The sequence below is a fragment of the Labrus bergylta genome, chromosome 10 (genome assembly GCF_963930695.1).
Source record: "Labrus bergylta chromosome 10, fLabBer1.1, whole genome shotgun sequence".
Lineage (NCBI taxonomy): Eukaryota > Metazoa > Chordata > Actinopteri > Labriformes > Labridae > Labrus > Labrus bergylta.
The window spans coordinates 30,087,609-30,109,853 of record NC_089204.1 but is presented as its reverse complement, the minus strand read 5'-3'; the positions used below and the strand labels follow the sequence as shown (position 1 = coordinate 30,109,853).

Sequence of the window (22,245 nt, the reverse complement as noted above, 5' to 3'; positions counted from 1 at the left end):
TCCAAACAACTACATGAAAACTCAAGCAGAAATTAGCTGCAATAACATCGTCACCATCCATGCAACTTCACATTTCTGTTATTTTATTGTCTGGTGGATCTAGTTTGATGAAGATCTGGATTTTTGTAATGATCAGATATTCTGCAAAAACTGAAATGAGGAAGTGTTAATGTCTTATTTAAGTCACGCTCATCTGACAAGTGCAGACAAACTTCTTATTTCATGATATTATAATATTATGTTGTATTTACTTAAAATATCTGCCAATTATGAGCAAATGTAAGTTGTTGATCGTCCTAAAATGGGATGAACTTATAGAGAAAGTACATCTTATGAAGTTTGAAGTTATTTTTTGGGTCTTTATTTAGAGACAGGATGGGGGTACAGTCAGGAACCTGAGAGAGAGAGAGAGAGAGAGAGAGAGAGAGAGAAAGTGGGGAACAACAATAGCTGGAAAGCAGCCTCTGCACAAGGGGTGTGGTTAGTGTATTTCTACATGAGGTGTTTTCAGACCAAATGGTTGTGGGGACTTTTTGAAGAGGAACTATCCACAGGAGTTCCCTGAGAGCTATGTACACACCATAGGGATTTTATTTTGTCTGCATTCGCACCGCCATGCTACCTACTCTAGGAACTAAAATAGTTCATAGTTCCTGCAGTGAGGAATCAATAGAAAAAAGGGGGGAGGATTCCAACAGTTCCTAGAACTATGAAGAAGTTCCTGCGGTCTGAAACGTCTTTTCATTTGTCACATTTCTTTTTTAAATAGTGGCACGTTTTACCAAACAGAAAAGAGTAAAGATAAATTATTCAATATTTTTTACTCAAAATCAAATCAATACTAACTAACAGTTAACTTGTTTGTTTATATACATTACAACCTCTTATTCTGTGAGTCCACATGAGGGAGAGACACAGCAGGAAGATGAAAATGTGTTAAAACTCACTGAATCATATTTTAAAAATGTAATTAAAACGTGTGTTATTCCTGCAAACAAAGCAGTGACAAGATCAGATATATTTATATAATCTATTAAATGTAGTTGATTTATTCAGTATTTATTTACAATTTAAAAATAAGACTACATTAACACGCACAGAAAACTTCTACCTGCCTGTTGCTGTTCATGAACTTGAACACCTGATCTTAAGAAGAGTCTCTCACTAGGTAAAGAGCCAATCACTGTTCAGGATCTTTGGGTGGCACGGAGGGTGACCAATCAGATTTCAAGATGCTGCTCATTACCACCTTTGGCCACCCCTCTGAACACGCCCCTGAATTAGGTCGATAAGAAGAGTAGAAAACGTTACATGATGAATTTTATAAAAAAGTATGCACTCCTGCAAATCAGGAGGTGAATATCAAGATGATGAATTCTTATTTTTCATACAAATTTATGATGAATCCAAAACAGGTCTGATTATTTTTCAACAATTCCAACACTTGTCTCACTCTGGGGATCAAAATGTCATAGAAAAACACAGAAAACACATTTTTAAGTGCAGAAAAACATCAGCATGTCCTTTTAAATGTAGTCAACGTGTTTCTTGTTGAAGTTTTCTTGCAGTGACTCACACTTTGTCTCCCCTCTCTCTGCAGTTTACATCCAGCGGCCCGGCGTTAGCAGCCTCTCTCCTTACACAGCCAGGAGGATGCACAGACCCCGCCTCCCCCCTGTGATCGACTCCTCCACCGGACCAATCGCTCGCTCACTTCCGCGTTCTCGCCGTCCAATCGCAGCGCCGCAAATCGTACACATAATTTACGGCGCACTCACGCTAGGTTGAGCCGTCTGACTAAGAGCTCCATAGAATTTTTTTTGACAGCTTCACAGGTGAGACAAACCGTCCAGGGGCTGCTTCACTTTTTACCTTTCAGTTTTTCTCCCCGGAGCATCTTTCTCTGTGAGCCTGGGGTTGCCACAGTCAAAAAACAACCACTCGAAGTCAAACCATTCCGGCAGCATGAGCAAAAAGAAAAAGGACTGGAAGAATGAGAAAGGTAAGGCTTGTTTTGAGGTGGTGGGGGGGGGATGAGGATATCATCATCTCTATGGCAGACAGCATGATCTGTAAGCATGCCAGAAGATTGACAGCCACTCTGCGTGTTTTCTGATCCCGTGTAATCCTGCAGACGGGTCTGCAGACCCCACGCTGTGACTGCACAGATGTTACAAGGATGTTTGTGTCAGCTTTCACTTTCGCCCCATGCCTGCTGTATTAGCTTCCACTCACGGTGCACACAGCCTCTTGATGTGTGTGTTGTGTCGTCCACCTTCCACCTGTGTGAGACACCTGCAGCCCCGTTTTCTGCAACTGCAGTCAGTCAGGCCGTTTTTCAATGAAAGGGACAGAGTGTGTGATAGTTTGAAAGGTTGTTGTTAGAGGACAGAATGACGTGTCTGAATACTTTGACACACATATGGACCTGTTGTTGTGCAGAGAAAAGCATGTTTAGTTTTCCCCTTTTTTATTTAGATAGTTCCTACCATGCAGGGGCGGACTGGGGTATTAGTTCATGCTGGGTCCAACCCAAACCACCCTGTCCACATGAACCCCTTAAGCCCTGTTTACACCAAGCAGCAGGGCTGCAGAAATCTGTAAACATGACGATGTTTACGTTAAAATAATGGACTGAACACATGTTGGGCTGCACGCCGGTTGACTGGTGACTCTAAATTGCGAGTGGCTGGTTGTCGGTCTCTTTTTGTCAGCCCTGTGATTGGCTGGAGAATAGTACAGGGTGTAACCCCCGCTTCTCGTCCAATGGCAGCTGGGATGGAATCCACCCCCCCATGACCCCGAACGGGAAAAGAAGCTGTATAGAGCTAGCTTAGAGAATCACTCCCATGATTCCCCGCCAGCCTCAAGGTCATGTTATTGTTTTGAGTGAGAGCCCCCTGGTGGCAGAATATACATACTGTGCCTTTAAGTATGATTTCTCTTAACACTGACATTATGAACACACAGCACGGCATGCGGCACGGTGATCGTTTAATCTCGATTATCTTGTTTTCATGATCGTCGGATGACAAAATCCAAATTGAAATTGGATTAATTACCCAGTCCCACCAAGCGGCCCGGTTTGGTTCAGTGCAGCTCAACCCTCACTTGGTAAGCGGAGTGTAATCTGGATATTGATGGCATAGTGGTGTTAGCTATGTAATAGCTAGAAGAAGAAGAAGAATGCGACACAGTAAACAAAGGGCGACAATGGAGGCCGTCCAGCAGGGGTTTGCACCTCTGAGGTCGTCCATGGGGCGGAGCTACCTGCTGACATTAGTGATCAGACATTAGCTATTTAAACATGGCGCATTTTGTGTTTGCCTTTAATTTATAAGTGATGATTCTTTTAAGCAGTGTGCGATAAAGTTATGAAGTAAGATAAATAAATTATATCAAAGAGCGCATATCAGCTATAACTCACAGTTTTAGTATTACAAGTTTTTATGTTTGCCACATGTTTCTCCTGAATCCATAATCATCACTAAATAGGCGTTTAGGGTAAGGGGGAACTGATGGCTAGTTTAAACTTCCTCTGACTGCATCAGAATGGTGTTCAAACATTGTAAATATGTACATTGTAGTCATGCTGAGGGAGGAAGCATTGCTTGTTTACACACACACAAAAATCACAATGAATTCAGACTTCCGCAGATATATTTAGTGCAGATGCTCATATCGCCATAAAGATGTTTTTGTGATGATTATTTGCACAGCCCTCCTGTCGACAGGCTCAATCTGTAAATGTTCGGGTAGAAATAATATGGTCTGCTGAAACTTGTAGACATGAAGCCAGAATGCAGGAGAAGGTTTGTGTGACACTTGGCTTCAGTCCCGTTTCAGTTAAGTGGTAAAACAAGTTGTGTTGATGACACTGAATAAATAACTGATCTAAGAGGAAATTAAAATAATCTGCTGATGTTTACTGTGCATATTGCTTTTAAGACGGCTGTATGAAATCACGAGAGGGTGTGCTGTTGTTCTGTATATCAGCCTGGCTGTGATTCGCTGAAGGCAAAGCGCCAAAGATAATCACATCGTCCTGTTGAAAATAAAGATGTTGTTTTGATGTGGTTGTTAGGGCTGGGAAATATATCTAGTTTTTAAGATATGTCGATATATTTTCAATTAAGATATAGGGTAAGACAATATTGTTTACATTGACAAGAGTTTCTTTCTCCGTAGAGCCTCCAGTTCACTTGTTTCACCTATGGGGGGCGCCAATGGCCCAGTGCTTAGTTTGCACGCCCCATGTACAGAGGCTGTTGTCCACAAGAAAATAGCCTGGGTTCAAGTCCACCCAGTGGCTCCTTTTCTGCATGTCATTCCAAAGAGAAAACCTCTGGTGTTTCAAAATGAAGCCGATGCTGAAGTGTAAAATCCTGCAGTTCCTGGAGTGTCCACTAGAGGCTGGCTGCAGAAGCACAGGAAGTCACATACACACCCATTCTAAAAAGCCTGTTTTTACAGCAGAGATGAACATGTTTACAGCCTGGTTCAAAAAACCAAATAGGTGTGATTAGCTCATGTCTGGATGGACACACACTGTACGGGGGGTGAATGTTTTGATGACTCATCAGTTTTGATTTGATGAAGGATAAGAGTTATTCACAATAAGGCGTGTAGCTGACCTGATTGACAGGTGGGCGCGGTGTAACGGTTTGTCAGGAGGTTTAAAACCCGCCTCAGCTCCAGCTCTCAGCCTGTCGTTAGGTTGACTGAAAGTTAGACTGAGACAACATTTCCAGCATGGAGACCGCCATCGATGGGACTCCAGCGCCCCCTGCAGGGACAGACGGAGGACGACACTCAGGCTTCATCCAATAATATTTACAGTCTGTTGTCATCCCCCACTCTCTGTCCCAGGTTTCCGACTCTATTCACTGTCTTATTGAATAAAGGCAAACAGCCAAAAGAAGATAAAGACATGTTTCATAAGTTTTAGGAAATCCAGAAATGCAAAGATTTTGATATAAAAAAATAATTATTTAATAAAACAGTGTTTTAACTGAGGGCGGGGCTATAGGTCGGCTGAAATTGAAATATTTAGAACAAATACAAATTAATTTAGGAAGTCATTTTTGCTCCTGTGGTTTGTCTTATTTTAGAAAAGGCACGAAAACAAGTAGGAATTTGTGTTTCTCTGAAGTCTGACGACAAAAGGAAAAGGAAACAAATGAGAAATATAAATAGTATTAAAAGGCTACATAAATTTAGATGTCATGTGACAGGCAGCCACTGCTTTTGTTTTCCCATCACTCAAGTTGGGTTCAGAGTCTGCAGCATTACAGCGAGCTTCCCTCCCATCCCGAGCTCGTCAGGTACAGGGGAAGTCAGACGGGATCTTGCCCGTGGCTCCGGTAACACGATCTGGTTGGGACTCATATTTAATGAAGCCCATCATGTTCTCATAGCATCCACGCTAAACTGTGGGATTCCTCGACGACTAAAAGTTCAGCAGATGCACTTTAATGTAGTCCAGAGAGCCTATCTGTGTTCAACCTCAGAACAGCCTTTTTATTCATCCATGTAGAATAAAAGCAGCCTTGGAAATGACAGGAGCGCCAAGGAGAGAGGAATACACCAGGGACGGAGCGGATATCCCTCACTGCAGAGTTACCTTTAATTAAAGTCTGACCCACTGTGGGATGTAACTGACAGAGGACCGAAGGAACCTTCTTTTTCAAACCGAGAGATAATTAACCCCAATTTTCCTAATATGTCAAAGGCCTCTATAGACCATTTCTGTGTTTGTACACAGTGAGATGAGATGTTTTGTGGGCAGAGCCAACTGGTTGAAGAAAGTTAAGGACCACTTGTACGCCTTCTCCAAATATATATATATATATATATATATATATATATATATATATATATATAATTTTTTATTATTATTATTATTTTATTATTATAATAATTTTTTAAAATAATGTTTTATTTTATTTTTATTATTATTTTTATTATTATTATTATGCATTATTATTATTATTTTATTTTATTTTAAATTATAATTTTTATTTTAAATTATTATTATTATTATTTATTTTTATTTTTTTTATTTATATTGAAGGAAGACAAGTTGTATTACTCGCTAAGGGCGCGTTTAGCAGACTAAATGGTTAAACAAAGGTTGTATTCACACCTGACCTGTTTGGTTTGGTGAAACTGAGTCGGTTTGCCAAATTAGAGCGGTTCATTTGCACTGCAGTGTTTCCCCTAGGTTTACAGCGTTGGGGGGGGTGGGGACAAGGCGACACGGTGACACGACGACCTGAAGGAATCTTGGTGTTCATGCGTTACTTTTAATGACAGCTGTCTTTTTCTATTGGAAAGGTATCCTTAAATGACTTCTTTCCCTGATTTCCGACTATATCCACTATCCTATCTCTATAAGAAAGGCACAAAAAGCCCCAAAAAGCCGCCCCCCCCCCATTATAATGGTAGGGGAAACACTGCACTGGTGTGAAAGCTGTCGACCCGACACTGGTGCGGTCCAAACAACCCTAGTGAGACCACTTGAAGACGTGGCTCTTTAGTCTTTGTTCACTTTTGGGAATTTTCCATACAAAATTCAGACCAGTCAAAGAGAATTTTCCTCTAGGAGATTGTTTTACAGTGACAAGCTAACCCTTAGCAATGGTTTTTCTGTATTCACTGTCGAGCAGTTGGTCAACTAAACGACAGAGTCACACAGACCACACAGATCATTGTATACCTTGTGGAGAAACCCAGTGTTTACTCACTTAAGACTAAAAACTTAAAGGCATAAAAATCTCTTAACAGTTTAGTACTCTGTGGTCATGTCCAAGACTTTAAATACTGAGAATCATCAGATTGTTTTTGTGTTTTATGGACCGCCGTACTGCCGAGCTGAGCAGCAGTAAAGCCATAAATCCAAGCTATACAAGACGTGTAGTCAAACAACCACATACTGATGCAGAACTTTACTTGTATGGCTGGGTAAATCGTGTTTCTCTCCTCTTACCTTTGCCAGTTTTCTGCCACCACAATCTTCACACAACTGAGGTGACGTTACTGTGATGTCTGCTCCAAATTGGTCTGTTTGAAAAAGTCGATTTCGCACAATGGAGAGTATTGTTGTTTGTAAAGAATCAAAGCCTACTGCTCAAAATTTTGTTGGAAAAAAGATCCAAATAAGAGTCGACTATTATTATGCTTTGTGTTGTGTCAGATCACTTCCAGTTTGCTGAAATCGTTTCACAGAAGGGATTCTCTAATTAACCGAAGCCCACACTGGTGTATTTGTACGGCAGATATTTCACACATAATTAGCATGAAGCCTGATCTGCAGAACAGCACAGTGTTGTCTGGAGAAACACAAGAAAAGTTGAGGCTCTTTTTGCAGCGACTAGAGATGTACATGTTGTGAGAACCCAAGAGAGATACAGCAGTGCAGAGGTTAAGCAGCAGCTGTGATGCCAATTATGTAGGGAGCTGCTGTAAAACCAAATATGTAACTTCACAAAGTGTGGACATCTTTCTGCACCGAGCTCAGGCAACAATACAGGACGAGCTAGAAGGATAAAGTCTGTATGCTCCATGAGCAGTCGTTGCTTCACAGACATGCAGTACGTGTACATGCACAGTTTAAGCTAAGGTTATTGCTCAATTAGGCCGTTTAATTGGACTGAGGGGGAAACTGGGGGTCGGTTGATTTATCAATGGAAGTATGTCCATTACAGTAGGTTGCGATATTCCCCCTGTCAGCTAGTTACTATTGGACCTTCTCCTGGTTGACCTGTTAGGTCACAGGGTTGTGCACCTTGGCTGGTCTCAAGATTCGATCACAATTATCCTGTCAACCTTTTGATTCCATATCATATCACGATGCATCCCCAGTTTTCGATATTACTGCACATGGTTACTTTATCAGTGAAGACGAGCAGTCAGATAAATAAGACACCCTGTTATTATTATTATTAAGAAAGTCATCCAGCTCCAGTGTGCTCTTTGGTTGCTGTTTTTGTTAAATTCAATTGGACATGAGGCAACACAATGCTGATGAAGGCACTTCCTTTTGCAATATTTCAAAAAGGATTTTGTTAGCGTCCCTCCATGATTTAAACTTAATGTCATTTTGTCATTCATGTCATTTTCCCCTCTCTGCTTACCTTTTGAGTGTGCATGACAAAACAAGAAAACATGGGCGACCACTGTGCACACATGAAACATCTTTAGAAGTTGCAAATCCTTAAAAAAAGAAGAAATTCCATGTACAAGTTCAGTTCAGGCCATAGGTTGCAGCTCCTCATCTCTAATGATAATAAAACAGGGATCTGAGAGAGTGTAACTTTAAGTATCACTTTTTAATCAAGACAATTTGATGATGATGATAGTATCAGCTGAGTAGGACTGTCATTGTTTATTTGAAATTCGAACATTCATTCAAACCTGGGGGAAAAAATTCACATTCAAACTTTAATGAGTCGTTCAAATTAAGAATATACAGTCTATCAGCACATCAGGTGGTCTGAAGTAGTTTGCAGTGTGATCCAGCAGAGGGCGCTGTCAGTGTAACATGACCATTGCATGCACTCTTGACCTCAGGAAATGAAGACAGTTATGTTGAGGCGAAAGCAACATGGCCGGGTCTTAAATTCTAATGTGTTCGAACATTACGGTATCATATGCTAAATTCGTTCAGACTTGAAAAAGGGACAGCACTAGAGCTGAGCAGTGGAGGTCTAGTTGGAGATTTGACAATTTGGTGTCGAGAAGCAAAGAGTGAGATCATCAGCGTACGAGTCTCAGCTGTCTCTCCGTCTCTGGCATATCTCGAGAATAATTCAAACAATCGACGTTAAACTCGGGTTGTATTGCAGAGGAGTTAAGGGAGTTCAGTGTTGATTTTGGTTGAAATTTAACCCTGTAACTTTGGAACAGTTAGTCTCAGAACTAAAATAGCGTTTTTCCTGGATTCTGCAGGTTGAGGCTTCCAATGCTAGTTTTACTTCTCCAAACTTTTTTTCAATCATTTACAAATTTGGTCCAGAAAACGTCTGAGCTAAGCCAGTAAAAAACTATTTTAGGATTCTTGATGTTCCAAACAGTTTTGCCAGCTGGCATTAAACGTCTGCTCAAGCGTTATTGGCAGCATTTAAACTCTCTGAAAAAATTGGGAATATTTGCACTGAAGCAGTTAATGGAGAAAATAAAGTGAAAAGTCAGGGGTTTAGAAGGACATTCATGTTAGAGGAGTAACTACCTGTCAATACCATTTGTCCTCTTTCTTGTGTGTGCTTTATTCCCTCTAAATGTGTGGTTATTTCCTCCCACAGAGAGACTGCTCCGTCTGGATCGGGAGGAGAGACGCAAGGACTATCGACGTCCAGAATTCATACCTCTGGACAAGATTCCAACCTGGAGAGAGGAAAATAAACGTATGAGAATTTTAAATTCTGGATCTCTTTTCAGTTTGGGAATGTTGATAAATGGACACATCATGGTCATATTTTTCAAACAACCCAGTTTCAAAAATAAATATTTAATAATTCTGATATCTGCTTAGCTGTTTTATACTCGATCTTAAAGGTCCAATCAGTGAGCTGTGTAGAGAGTGAGATGATAAAGGTATCTTACTCTCTGATCATTAAGGAAACATGCTATGTTGAAGTGCTGGCTTCTCTGACAACAATGCAGCAGCCAGTATGTCCTCCTTCTAACTTTAGATTCTGCTCCTGAATGCTCTGGATTTGTTTGGACCAGAGAAGGTAGGCGCTTTTAAGACCCCCCCCCCCACACAGCTGTTTTGGACGCCCCTCGGTTTGTCAGATGTGAGAGCAGTTATCAGGTCAACAGGTGTTGCAGCGATGGAAGCGGTCAAGAGAAGTGGTTCAGATAGAAGTGATTGTACCCGACCTAAAAAGCCTCTGCATGTTTCTAATAAGCTCCACGAGCAGAAACGTGCTCAAACTAGGATCAATATTGGAGATGCTTTTGAAAAATGGAGAGAGGTTAGAACACAGAAAGGTTTACAGACCCATGCAGAGCTGGATAAACACTGAAGCTTCAGAGTCCACCACATGGTGACCTGAGTGAGCATCCACTCTAGACAGGTGGGCGCGGTGTAACGGTTTGTCAGGAGGTTTAAAACCCGCCTCAGCTCCAGCTCTCAGCCTGTCGTTAGGTTGACTGAAAGTTAGACTGAGACAGCATTTCCAGCATGGAGACCGCCATCGATGGGACAAAGCCCCCTGCAGGAACAAGTGGGTGACATCAATCAGGCATTGTCCATTAGTATTTAGAGTCTAGACCACGCCCCCTGATCATTTGTGTGGAATTGGGGTGGTTTGTGCCTAAACTCATCTAATCTGTATCCAGTCCAATACAAGAAAAAAACCTGATCACAATATCGCTCTTCAGTATGTGTCAGAACCCAGTTTCATTCTTGTGTACCAAAACTTAAATGAAAGGCTTGTGTCGTCGTCATCAGGCAGACTTTGAATGAAGCAGCATATTTCTCGACTCAGACAAAAGAGCAATAAGTGACAGAATGAGCATCATCAGTGATTTGGGAGAACACGCAGTGTGAGTACTCTGATGGGATCCTGATCTCACAGGAGGATCATGTTCTGTGTGAGGAGGAGATGAGAGCTTTAAAACATACAATATTCTAATCTCAGCAAAGCACACACAGACATCAAACCGACAGAGATTTCAGTTTGATTTGATTTCTTTATTTAAAAGGGACAACGCACATTAATTAAAAAGAGCAACGAAGTCACACATGTAAATGTGCCAGATTTAGCCATGCAGGCTAATTTTCATTTGCAGTCCCTGACAGGTTGATGACATTTAAAAAAACATTAAAAAGCATATCGGAAAATGCAGCACAAAAACATAGATACAAGAACACATAAGCATAACAAATAAAACAACACAAGTGTTAGTTAAAACATAACACATACGCATGGAAGCAATTGATAAAGCAGCACACAGACATAAAATAAAAATGTAGCACATTTAAATACATGAGCATTTAAACACAGACAAAAGCACCATGCACAGACAAGGAGCATATACAGTATAAGCATAGACAAGGAGCATAAGTGCACAGACTACAAGTAAAGTAGTACTACAAGTTCTGCTCACTGAACTCGAGGTAAAATTACATTCAGTATGTTGTGTGATTCTAAATGAGGTGTAATAACTTTTCATGGATGTCTTAGAGGCTCCGAGCTGACGAGTTCTCCTTCAGACCCAGAATGAAACAAAAGCGGATTCCCTGCTTCCTATCAGTGATTGGCTCTACTCTCACCCCTGCTTGAGAGAATTAAAACCAAAGGAACAATGTAAAAAATGTTTTTTAAAGTTTTGATAGTTTCTCATTGGACACCATGTATCGCTGCTCCTGAAGATTTGTGATATGGTTGTAGACTTCCTCAGCACTGTGACCTGTACACTGAATCTGATTGGCCACCCTTGAAGGTGAGCAGGTATACACCCTGGCTGAGTCTCCTTCTTATTTATTATTATTAATAATAATAATAATAATAATAATAATAATAATAATAATAATAATAATAATAATAACTTTATTTCTATAGCACCTTTTAAAAACACAGGTTTACAAAGTGCTTTGACAAACAGCAAAAACAAGAACAAACTAAACCAAACACAGAAGAACATAAACAACAACAAGAACAAACAAATACTAAATACTAAAAATAATTAAATACAATTCAACAGAAAAGAACCCAAAGTGCACGATACCCAACAGACATATAGAACCAGACCATCACAAGAACCATCATAAGAACCATCACAAGAACCATCATAAGAACCATCACAAGAACCATCACAAGAACCATCACAAGAACCATCATAAGAACCATCACAAGAACCATCACAAGAACCATCATAAGAACCATCATAAGAACCATCATAAGAACCATCATAAGAATCATCATAAGAACCATCATAAGAACCATCATAAGAATCATCATAAGAACCATCATAAGAACCATCATAAGAACCATCATAAGAACCCAGGAAACACAAGAACCATCATAAGAACCCAACAACACGAGCTGAGACCAAGAGGACCAAAGATTTAAAAAGATGTAAGAAACTAAAAGAGCTAAAAGCAAATCAAAAGATAACAGCAATAAGAAGGTAAGAGCAGGAAAAGAAATAGAAACAGTTCAGAACCAGGAACCCCTCTGCCTCATGTTCCTGTGATGTTTTTAAACCGTCAGCGCTCAGTTTTGCTGCCCCCTGCTGGGAACTTTCTCCAGAATGACTTAAAACCAGCAGATCTCATTTCACTTGAAGCCTTTGGCTCGATCTTAAAGGACAGAAAACACCAGACCATCGGACAGTACCTGATGGGTTTCTGAACTTTAATCTGTGATCTCAACTTCTGGGTTTTATCTGTGAACCATTTAGCACATGTTGTTGTTTTCCCTTAACTTCTAGTTTGTAAACTGTTTCTTCATCGTGTTGTGTTTATCATGACGTGTGCTGCTGCCCTCTTGGTCAGGTCACCCCGGTGAAGAGATCTGGACCTCAATGGGTTAATTACCTGCTTAAATAACAAATCAAATAGTTTAGTGTTTTAACATGTGAGTTCCTGTAATAATACATTATAGGAAAATGGGATACATTGAATTATTACATTTTATATTCATTATGATCACATTTATTTATTTTAATCTTCTTTCTTCAATCGATGCAACAAGTTAAAGTAATCTGTGTTTTTTTTCAGCCGATGACAAAGAGGAAGAGGAAGGGACGGAGCTGACGGGCGGAGGAGGAGGAGGAGGAGGAGGAGGAGGGCTGACCGACAAAGTTTCTCTCTACAAAGGAGACATCACCGTGCTGGAGGTGGACGCCATCGTCAACGCTGGTAAGGAACCTACAAGCTCTTCAACCTTCTGCTGCTGCTGCTTGAAGGCAGCTCTGCTTTTGAATTATCCTTGGCTGCCCTCTGCTGCCGAGCTGAGGGAAGTGCACAAGTGATGATGAGTGACTGAAGGAGGTGTTAAAGGAAACATCCGCTTGAGGCTGTTTTGCCTCCTAAACGCTGAAATGCTCTGATTGTTTGGATTATATTTGACCCTTTATTACTTCACTGTGAAAGCTGTTTGCTGTTCCATCTCTTTCTCTGACGCAATGGAGCAAAAGGTTATTGACAGAAGGAGGCGTGAATGAAGTTTGCTCTCCTCCTTTTGTCTTTATGTTTGAATTTGTGAGCTGCAGTCATCTTATATGATCACATATTAGATGCTGTTGTGTGTGACTTTAAAAAAAAAAAAAAAAAAAAGGTTTGTGATGGTGAGAAGAGAGACGGTGCTCAATCAGAGAAGGCTCGCAGAAAATCTTTTTCCCAGAGATCTGCGCTACTGTTATGTAATCTTCTGCTGTCACAACCTACACACACAGTCGGGAGGTGCTAAAAGATTGCTTTTACCTGTTGCTCCTGCAGCTCATGCTTCGGGACATTTTGCAGCCACAGAGTTGATTCTGCCACACCGACACTGTAAAGCTGCAGTGTATAAAAATGTTCTTCTTCTTCTTTTCATAACTTTTCCTTCATCATGTAGTCCGTGTGAATGCAGAAGTACCCATCTGCTAAGCAGTGTGCATCCTTTGTGAAATGAATCCTCTATAATTAATGCGAGATGAATAGACGTGCAGAACAGACTGCTCTGTTGGAGACGGCTAATGAATTTAATCTATTATGTAAATATCAGCCCTGATGAGGAAACTGACTTGACGACTCTGAATCAGCTGCAGCATCATGTTTCAGTTTAATACACTCCTTAGTAAAAGGATTGTTTGTCTACATTTTGAACCAGTCTGCAGCAGATATCTGCAGGAGTTATGACACAATCTGAGCAGTTTGATTCTTCACTGTCTTTTGGGACGACTGCTTCGTGTTCATTTGCATTGTTGTGTTCTTTTTAGTTTAATTTATGCTCCTTGTAGATGTATTGTGAATCGTCAAGGTCCTGACCGATATGTTTTTTTGGGCTGATATCGATATTAGAGGAAAAAATCAGATACCGATATATCGGCCGATATCTTTCTTAGATGTCTCTAGATGTCTGTAGAGATAGATAAAGATATACACATTTATTGTGTTGATCCATCAGATGCAGTTATCAAACACTTTAATAATGAAGACAAGATGGTGACTCAGCTGGAAAGTAACTGAGCATGTACGTGCATCACCGCTCAACACTCTGGAGAGTTGTAATTAGAGGTGGGAAAAAAAAATCGTTTTATGTAAAAATCAAGATTTTTATCTTCTGAGAACTTCCAAAAATCTTTTTTTTTTTTTGGCTGATCAGTCACTCCCTGCTAAGTGCTAATGCTAGATCTTTAACTCGGTAGAATGTCAAATAGAGCATGACTAGAGTAGATCCTGAAGTATGTACTAATTCATAAATAGACTTTGAATCCAGAATAGTTTTGAACCGAAATCGAAAATCGATTCTGAATCGAATCATGACCCCAAGAATCTAAATCCAATCGAATCGTGAGACACCCAAAGATTTCCAGCCCTAGTTGTAATGCTTGTTGTAATCAATATTGCGCCCTCTGCTGGTGACATACAGAAAGAGAACTACTTGTCTGACACAACGAGGCTCAAATGAAATGATATTGACTGGAGAATAAATCGAGTAATATCTGCGATAAAATAAGCCGATACTGATAGTCACTGGATGTGCTGATATCGGCCGATATTATCGGCCGGCCGATGAATCGGTCGGGCTCTATAATCGTCACTGAGACAGCATGCTGGTGTTCTGTGTGATCATACAGATGACAGGTGTTCATTGGTCCCACTTTGATCGCTCTGCTATCCGACCAGCAGCCTCTCTCTCTTACGTCCTTTAACATCAAATTAAGGTGAAAGTATCTGAATGGGTGAGCTGTGTGTGTTTATCTTGAGTGACAGGAATACGGGCTCATCAGAATGGAAATGAGGTGGAGGAGGGAACATTGCATGTGTTACAGTTAAACTGTTGATTATAGCGTATCCAAGGCCAGCGTTTTCACCTCAGCGCCGCTTAATGCTGCCAGACGTCCAGCCTCTGATTGAGCTGCACGTCGGCCAGAAGGCAATTCATTCTGTTTAGCGGGCTGTCTGAGCGGCTGAAAGGTTGGAGGGATTGCTGAAACCCTTTTTATAATTTTCACAAGGTCTCTGCAGTCGGCCTTCTGCGGGTCTATTCATGGTGTTGTGCAGGACCGGGTTTTCTTTGTCCTGCTGGAGGAACGAATCAGAAACAAGATGACGGCGCTGGACTTTTCTGTCCGGGTTTGTTTACCAGCTTTAACAGCTCTGCTCACAAACATCAGTATGTTGCTATGCAAATCTGTGTTTGTACAGTGTGACATTGTGTTTTTATAATAATAGTCAGAAAGCAGACGGGACGTGCTCGGGTCTTAGTGGCTCTTTTCCAGGTTTTCAGCGAGCGACTCAGCTCCTCGCATGTGAGCGCTCACTGCGGATGTTGGGTAACGAAACACTCTCTGATAACATCTCTGAAAAAGTTTGTTCCACTTTCTTTCTTTTCATCTTTTCTCCGCCCTCCGATCTGTAGCCTGCAGGACTTCCATTTTCTCATGCTGCTTTTAATTTAGAACTTGAAACCAGGAGACGTGCGTCTGAGGAGTGTGTGGCACTTTGGGAACAATGTGAAAGCAGAAAAGTCTGGAGGTTAATAAACTGTCAGAAGGCCTTTTTTTTTTTCTTCTTTACAGTACATGAGCCAGACATGAAGTGAAGGGTGCTAGTTATGCTAATTTGAGTTAAAGTGGAGGAAGGTTGGTGTGTAAAAAGAACTCTTCACAGACTCAGTCGACTTCTTGTGTATCAGTGTGTGTTTACTGGACGTCAGCTGAACCTCAGGAGGTTTTGTAGCGGCTATCTAGCGCCAAAAAGGTCGCTGGAGGGAACAGGAAGTCATTGTCCTTCATGGAGTAGGTTCATGGAGTAGGTTCATGGAGTAGGTTCATGGAGTAGGTTCATGGAGTAGGTTCATGGAGTAGGTTCTTAAAAACATGACAGGACCCAAAAAACTTGGCTTCCTCTGATTCTTGACTCCCCGTCCACATTCACCTGTGATTTCCTTGTCTTGCTGCCTTTGGCTGTGATTATACCGCCTAGGCTTGTGCTTGCATGCGGTGTGTGTTTGTAGTCAACATCAACATTATTTAAAGGTCACAAAATCCTCTTCTCCATGTTCCTCTAACTCTAACATGTGTCTCTAGTCCGTCTTCAAACTCCCCAATGATGAGAAAAGTCCATCCTCTCCATCTTCTGTCTGCTCCACTTTTCAGAAAATGTGTGCTCAAACAGGCCGTTTGGAGATGTTCCCTTCATGACATCACAAAGGGCAGTAGCCCCTCCCCCAGGTGGGTGACACTCCCACAGCTAGGTGTTTGTTCTGCCCTCTGAGTCTGCCTTCTCACCGTAAACAATAGAACATGGAGCGAGAAAGCACCGAGACACCCAAGCCCTTCCAGAGAGGGGGCGTGGTCAGACACAGCTCATTTACATATTTAAAGGTACAGACACAGAAACAGCCTGTTCTGAGCAGGGCTGAAATAGAGGGGTTTACAGACATGATCAAATACAGGATCAGAGTGGATTTAGAACAAGAAACTTCACACAAGTTTTGAGGAGCTCTGAGACTTATTTACACTGAAGAAGAGGAGGAGGAGGATATGTCACCTTTAAATATATTATGAGTTTATAATTTGAGCTGAAGTAAGACTAAAAGATTTGTGCAGCAAGCTTTTGTCATGACGGCAGCAATACGTGGGCTGCAAAAGAGAAATGTCTGCAATTCTAGGGAACACGAACCACCTCGCCGCTGCTGTTATAGTGTCTGCCTATAGCTTTTTAAAGGGTGTAAAGTTGCTTTATGTCCTCCATTAAAGTTTAATTATTAGGCTCATTGAGTTTTTAATTCTTCTTTAATTCTGTTTGGCCGGAGGTTGGACAGGCGGTGCTCAAACTGTCACCTGGGTGAGAGCCTGGAGAGAGCGGGAGAAGAAAAAAGGGATGAGATGACAATCAGGAGAAGTGCAGGTGTGGAGGGCAGGCTGGCCGTTTCATCACAAGGTGGCTGGTCCCTGCAGCGTGCAGCCCCCGCAGATGGTTTCACTGAACCTACTCTCTATAATGAAAGTGCATCGGTCTGCAGGACTCTGCAAAGAAAGCTGTTAAGACTCATAATACCTGTAACCATCGTGCGACTGTTTCAAAAAGATATAAAACAGATCTCACTCTTCCCCATCCTCGTTGTCTCAATCACATTTGATGACAAGTCGTGGAAACTTTTCTCCAGGTCGTTTATTCAGTGAGTATGGAGAGTATCCAGGCTTTATTTTTGTATTCAGTGGGTGATAGCTTCCCTGCTGGGAACACTGATGCTCATCTTTTCTGATTAAAGAGGATGTAAAGAGTCCGACACTCGACTGAGTCTCACACCTGTCCTCTGGTTTAACATCCTGGACTCAGATTAACCGGTCAGTCATCACATCTGAAGAGAGCCTGTACAATATCACTCAAGAAAAAGTTTACCGGTAATTGAATTAATATTGATGACAAAGTAAAAAATGTGCAAAACATTGATTTGTCTTTGACTATGAAACTACAGAAAACATGCTGATTCAACATTTACTACAGAAACCCTGCATCTCCCAGAAAGTTAGAAAGTTTTATGTCTTATAAATAACACTTACAAAGACCTGTGTGTAAGACACAGAGAGAATGCCTTCATGTGCTTTAAGGCCACTTTAAGTTATCCTATAGTCGCTGCTCGATGTCAAGAAATCTTACGCGCTGCTCCATTAAGTCATGTGACGCATTAATGGCAAGAAATAGATTCCTCTTTGGCTCAAAGCTGTGTAAGACGAATGCAAAGTCTGGACCAAAGACCAAACAAGACGTCATCAGTGACGCAGATAGACTTTTAAGTTTGACACATTTCATTGACTTCCATCATGTAAAGCTCATGTTTAAATTAAAGGAGATCTATTCTGCTGATGCTTTTTTAAATACAAACATATCATGTTACGATGTACAATCTCAGGACGTGGTCTCCTGCTGCTCTCAACGAGACCTTATGAGAACTTGTGCGAGACTTGTCCAGATCCTGACGTATCAGAGCAAAGCCTGTAGCGAAGTTATAGGACATGTCCACCCTGACAGCTCCTTGAAGGCCACGCCCACCAAGAAGCTCACTGAAATGTCCCTGTGGCTGCAAACAGAGCTGGCCAATCAGAGGAGAGTGGGCGTGTAAGGGAGGGGGCAGGCCTTAAAGAGACAGTAGCTGAAATGAAGCGTTTCAGGAAGAGGCTGAAATGAGGGATTTTACTGAAGCCACTATCAGATCAATAAGGAGATTTTAAAGCTACACATCTCACAACGCTGCTCAACAGGAGTCCCAGACTGACATCATTAATTATAAGAAAAGTATTTTAATGTGGGGCACAATTGGGCTTGACTCAGTTTTGGAACCAGCCTCAAGTGGCCACTAAGAGGAACTGCAGTTTTCCTTTACCTCTGCGTTGGTGTCATTTCTGAGGCTCAAAGGTTACCCCTTTTAACATGACCTTATCTTAAACAGCCCGAGTGTTTAGCTTCCCTCTTGGAGAAAAATGGGAAAATGAGACCATCATTTTTTAATCAAAGGCATGTTTTAAAGAATAGTCAGGGTTCACTGAAAGTGGAAAGGACATTCAAGCTTGGTTTTTATTTTAATGCATTTTTCTTTAAAACGGGAAAAACACAAGATCACAGCTTCCATTCCTCTCCTCGTCTGTGTGCGTTCCTGTGAGTGCGTCATCCCTCTCAGATCAGAAGGAGGTCGTAAAGATAGCGCTGCCAAGTGGAGAGAGGACTTCTCTTATCATGATGACTGTGCTAATTATGCACAGGGGTCGCCTCCTCATCCATTACTCCCTGTAAACCTTTTCCCATCTCTGCGTATTAGATCTTTTTTTTTTACAGGAACCAATTTAGCATGCGCAGGGAAATGTGGTTATGAACGCTATAAAGAACCTGGAGGGGCGAGAGAGAGCGTTTGGCATTCAGTTGTGTGGCGCTGCAGTCATCCCAGGGTTTGATGAGAGCGCTGACCCCCTCAGAGGGCAGAGCACCACCATCCTCTGCAGAATGACTTTTATATGTTTTTTGATATGCTGTCAGTTCAAACATCGGGGGTCTGCGAGGGTTTCTCTGCAAACAGGCGGCACTGTTTACCTCCAGAATTCATGCATAATGTAGAAAAACACAAGGCTAAATGTGAAGTGTGTACTGTATAAAACACAAGGTTATTCTGTGGTCAGGGTCAGATGACGTGTAAAGGTGCAACTCATATTTCTTAATGTTCTTAATTCAATCAAATTTTCACATTTAAATAAAATACAAATGATTAAGAAAGAGCAGAAAATGGTGTGAAGAGTCTCTAACTAAACTCTAAATATGAGTGAGTGACATCACCCACATGTCCCTGCAGGGGGCGCTGGAGTCCCATCGATGGCGGTCTCCATGCTGGAAATGCTGTCTCAGTCTAACTTTCAGTCAACCTAACGACAGGCTGAGAGCTGGAGCTGAGGCGGGTTTTAAACCTCCTGACAAACCGTTACACCGCGCCCACCTGTCAATCAGGTCAGCTACACGCCTTATTGTGAATAACTCTTATCCTTCATCAAATCAAAACTGATGAGTCATCAAAACATTCACCCCCCGTACAGTGTGTGTCTATCCAGACATGAGCTAATCACACCTATTTGGTTTTTTGAACCAGGCTGTAAACATGTTCATCTCTGCTGTAAAAACAGGCTGGTTCATCCTCTCCAGTTTATTGAAAACCTCTGCAGTTGTCGCTGCACGATAATGGTCCTCTAATGTCCAGAGAATACAATATTCTTCTCTGAGTCACACGTCTTAATGGAGGGCTCTGCCTTATTTATTAGGGCAGTGACTCTCCGAGTGCTCGGGGTAATATCCGAGCCGGCAGAGGAGAGATCTGCACAATGAAAAGCCGATGTGACATTTCTGATTCTCTCGCTGAGCTCTCGGTCTTCGGACAGACTCTGAGCCGTCAGACTTCTCATTGTTACACTTCTAGAACTTTAAGGTTCTTTAAAAAAAGGTCTCGTCGTTACAAACGGGAACTTTCTCCGTCTGAAGGCCGACGCTCTCTCCTGAACTTTGTTTTGTCTTACTTTTAGTGAATCTGCCGAAAAATGTTTTTGGGGATTTATCTGAACAGTTTGTCTCAACCAAACGCCCACTCAGACTAACTCCAGACAGTGATATGACATCCTGAAGCAAGGTGTCACATTTACAGCGAACTTCTTTTTCCATTTCCACTTTGTGAGTGATAACAGCCGATGGCTTCTGCTTTCTTACTGTTTGGAGATCGTGTCAGTGTCGACTCTTCATTAGACTTCCTGTCAGGCCGCGATGTTGCAGCACAGCTCTCTGAGCCCCCCCGGAGAGTCGGGCCTCGACGGGTCTATCAGTCTCTCTGTGGATCCCCCCCCCCCCCCTCCCTCAGTCTTTCTACGAGGACACAACACCAAATGTGCACCCAGGGTTGATCAGGAAGCCGTTGGCAGAGGGGTCGCTGACTTCCTGAGCAAACTTGTGATTGTTGCTCCGTCACATGGAGGATGAGAATTGATGCCCGTGGCTGAGAGAGCGCGCTGCTCTGTTGAACAGTGAAATGCTTTTCTGGCTCCTGCACTAAAACGTCCAGTTAATCGTATCACCACAAAGCTACAGGGTTTCCCCCCTACGCCATCAGGGTGTAAAAAAAAAAAAGGTGAGAAACCAGCTGGTGTGTTTCCTCCCCGTCAGGTTCCAGCTCCTCTCCTCTCCTCCTCCCGGCGTCCAGATTGCGAGCAGCCGTGCAGCCGGCGTCAGCGTTCGGTCAACGTCAACGTTGTTTACCTAATCTGTGTGGCCGGCGAGGTGCCAACACGGCCAGATAGAAATAATTTTTCTCGAGGTGTGGCTAATGGGGAGTAATCATGGGAATCTGTGCTGTCGCTGAGAATCCGGCTGGCACTTAGAGAAAATGTCTCCCATTGCTTGGACGTCTAATGGACTATGACCGCACTGAGAGTCTGGCACAACGAGCCTCCTGCCTCTACCAACGCATTCAGTGACCCCCCCCCCCCCCTCACAAACACTCACCCCCCCCACACAAACACTCACCCCCCCCACACACACACACACACCACACCACACCACACCACACCACACCACACACACACACACACACACACACACACACACACACACACACACACACACACACACAGAGGGAAGTTTAGGACATGAATCTTGTTTGTGTTTTTGGAGACGCTGCTCAGCTCCCGGAGAGCGCCGTCATTCAGGTCAGGTCCTCACTTGTTTTTCCCGGTAGACGGGGAACTTAAGTCATTGTTTGTCAAGGTCGGAAAGTCGCTGTTTGTGTCCCTGTTTTTTTCTTCCTTTCCCTCCTCTCGCCTCCATTTCTCCTCCCTCCTCCCTCTCCAGAGACATTTCAACTCAGCGTGCTGAAAGCTGCAGACGCCAAAACCTCATCTTTCAATCACGATGTGTCGACAGCACCTGTTTCAAAACGATTTAATCTCAGTTATTTAAAATGATCAATAGTGTCCAAAAGATCCAAAACTTTGAAAAAGCTTCAGTCATAATTTGAAAGATTTAATCTTTTGGTTGTTTATGCTTTTATTGAGAGAGTTAGAAATCAGAATCAGTTTATAATTTAATAATGTCAAATATAAAAAAAAAAAATACAAAATGTACAGTGGACTATGAGAAAAAAAAAAAAGGAAGAGAGAGAGGAATGACATCGAACCCGGGTCGTATACTTTGAGGACCGTAGCCTCTGGGGCTCAAGATCCAACCACTAGGCCACAGGCCATTTCTTTAACCAAAAGCTGCAAGAGCGCTGTTGGAATTGCACAAAAAAGTCAGCAGTGCTTTGGTAAGGAAATGTTCAATTTAGAAAGTGTGCAGGAGTTTACGTGCAGTTTGTAGTAAATTAAAACAGGAAATGACCCGATGTTTGGTGCCTATAGGTCTTGCATTTTTGTAATGCATGTAATGCAACAGGTCTTGGTATTGTTTAGCTTTACTTGTATCGTACAGAAGTTTAAAAACACATCTCGTTAGTAATTCTTTGTTTGTTGTTGTGTTTCTCTTAAACCAGCTGAAGATCTTTGATCATTGTAATCATT

The 22,245-nt window shown here is 42.0% G+C and overlaps 1 protein-coding gene across 5 annotated transcripts in view; it reads left to right on the top strand.

The window, feature by feature from the left end:
• The first annotated feature begins 1,763 nt into the window (after positions 1–1,763).
• The window catches only part of macrod2 (mono-ADP ribosylhydrolase 2), a 586,396-nt gene continuing 565,914 nt past the window's right edge, over positions 1,764–22,245 (top strand). For 2 of the 5 annotated variants that reach the window (XM_065959721.1, XM_065959723.1), the window contains exons 1-3: positions 1,765–2,002; positions 9,303–9,404; positions 12,731–12,871. In XM_065959721.1, coding sequence (XP_065815793.1) covers positions 1,966–2,002; positions 9,303–9,404; positions 12,731–12,871 — 280 coding nt within the window. In that variant the 5' untranslated portion in view covers positions 1,765–1,965. Of the gene's footprint in view, positions 2,003–9,302; positions 9,405–12,730; positions 12,872–22,245 lie in introns of all 5 variants that reach the window. The other 3 variants (XM_065959722.1, XM_065959719.1, XM_065959720.1) reach the window with 3 other exon arrangements.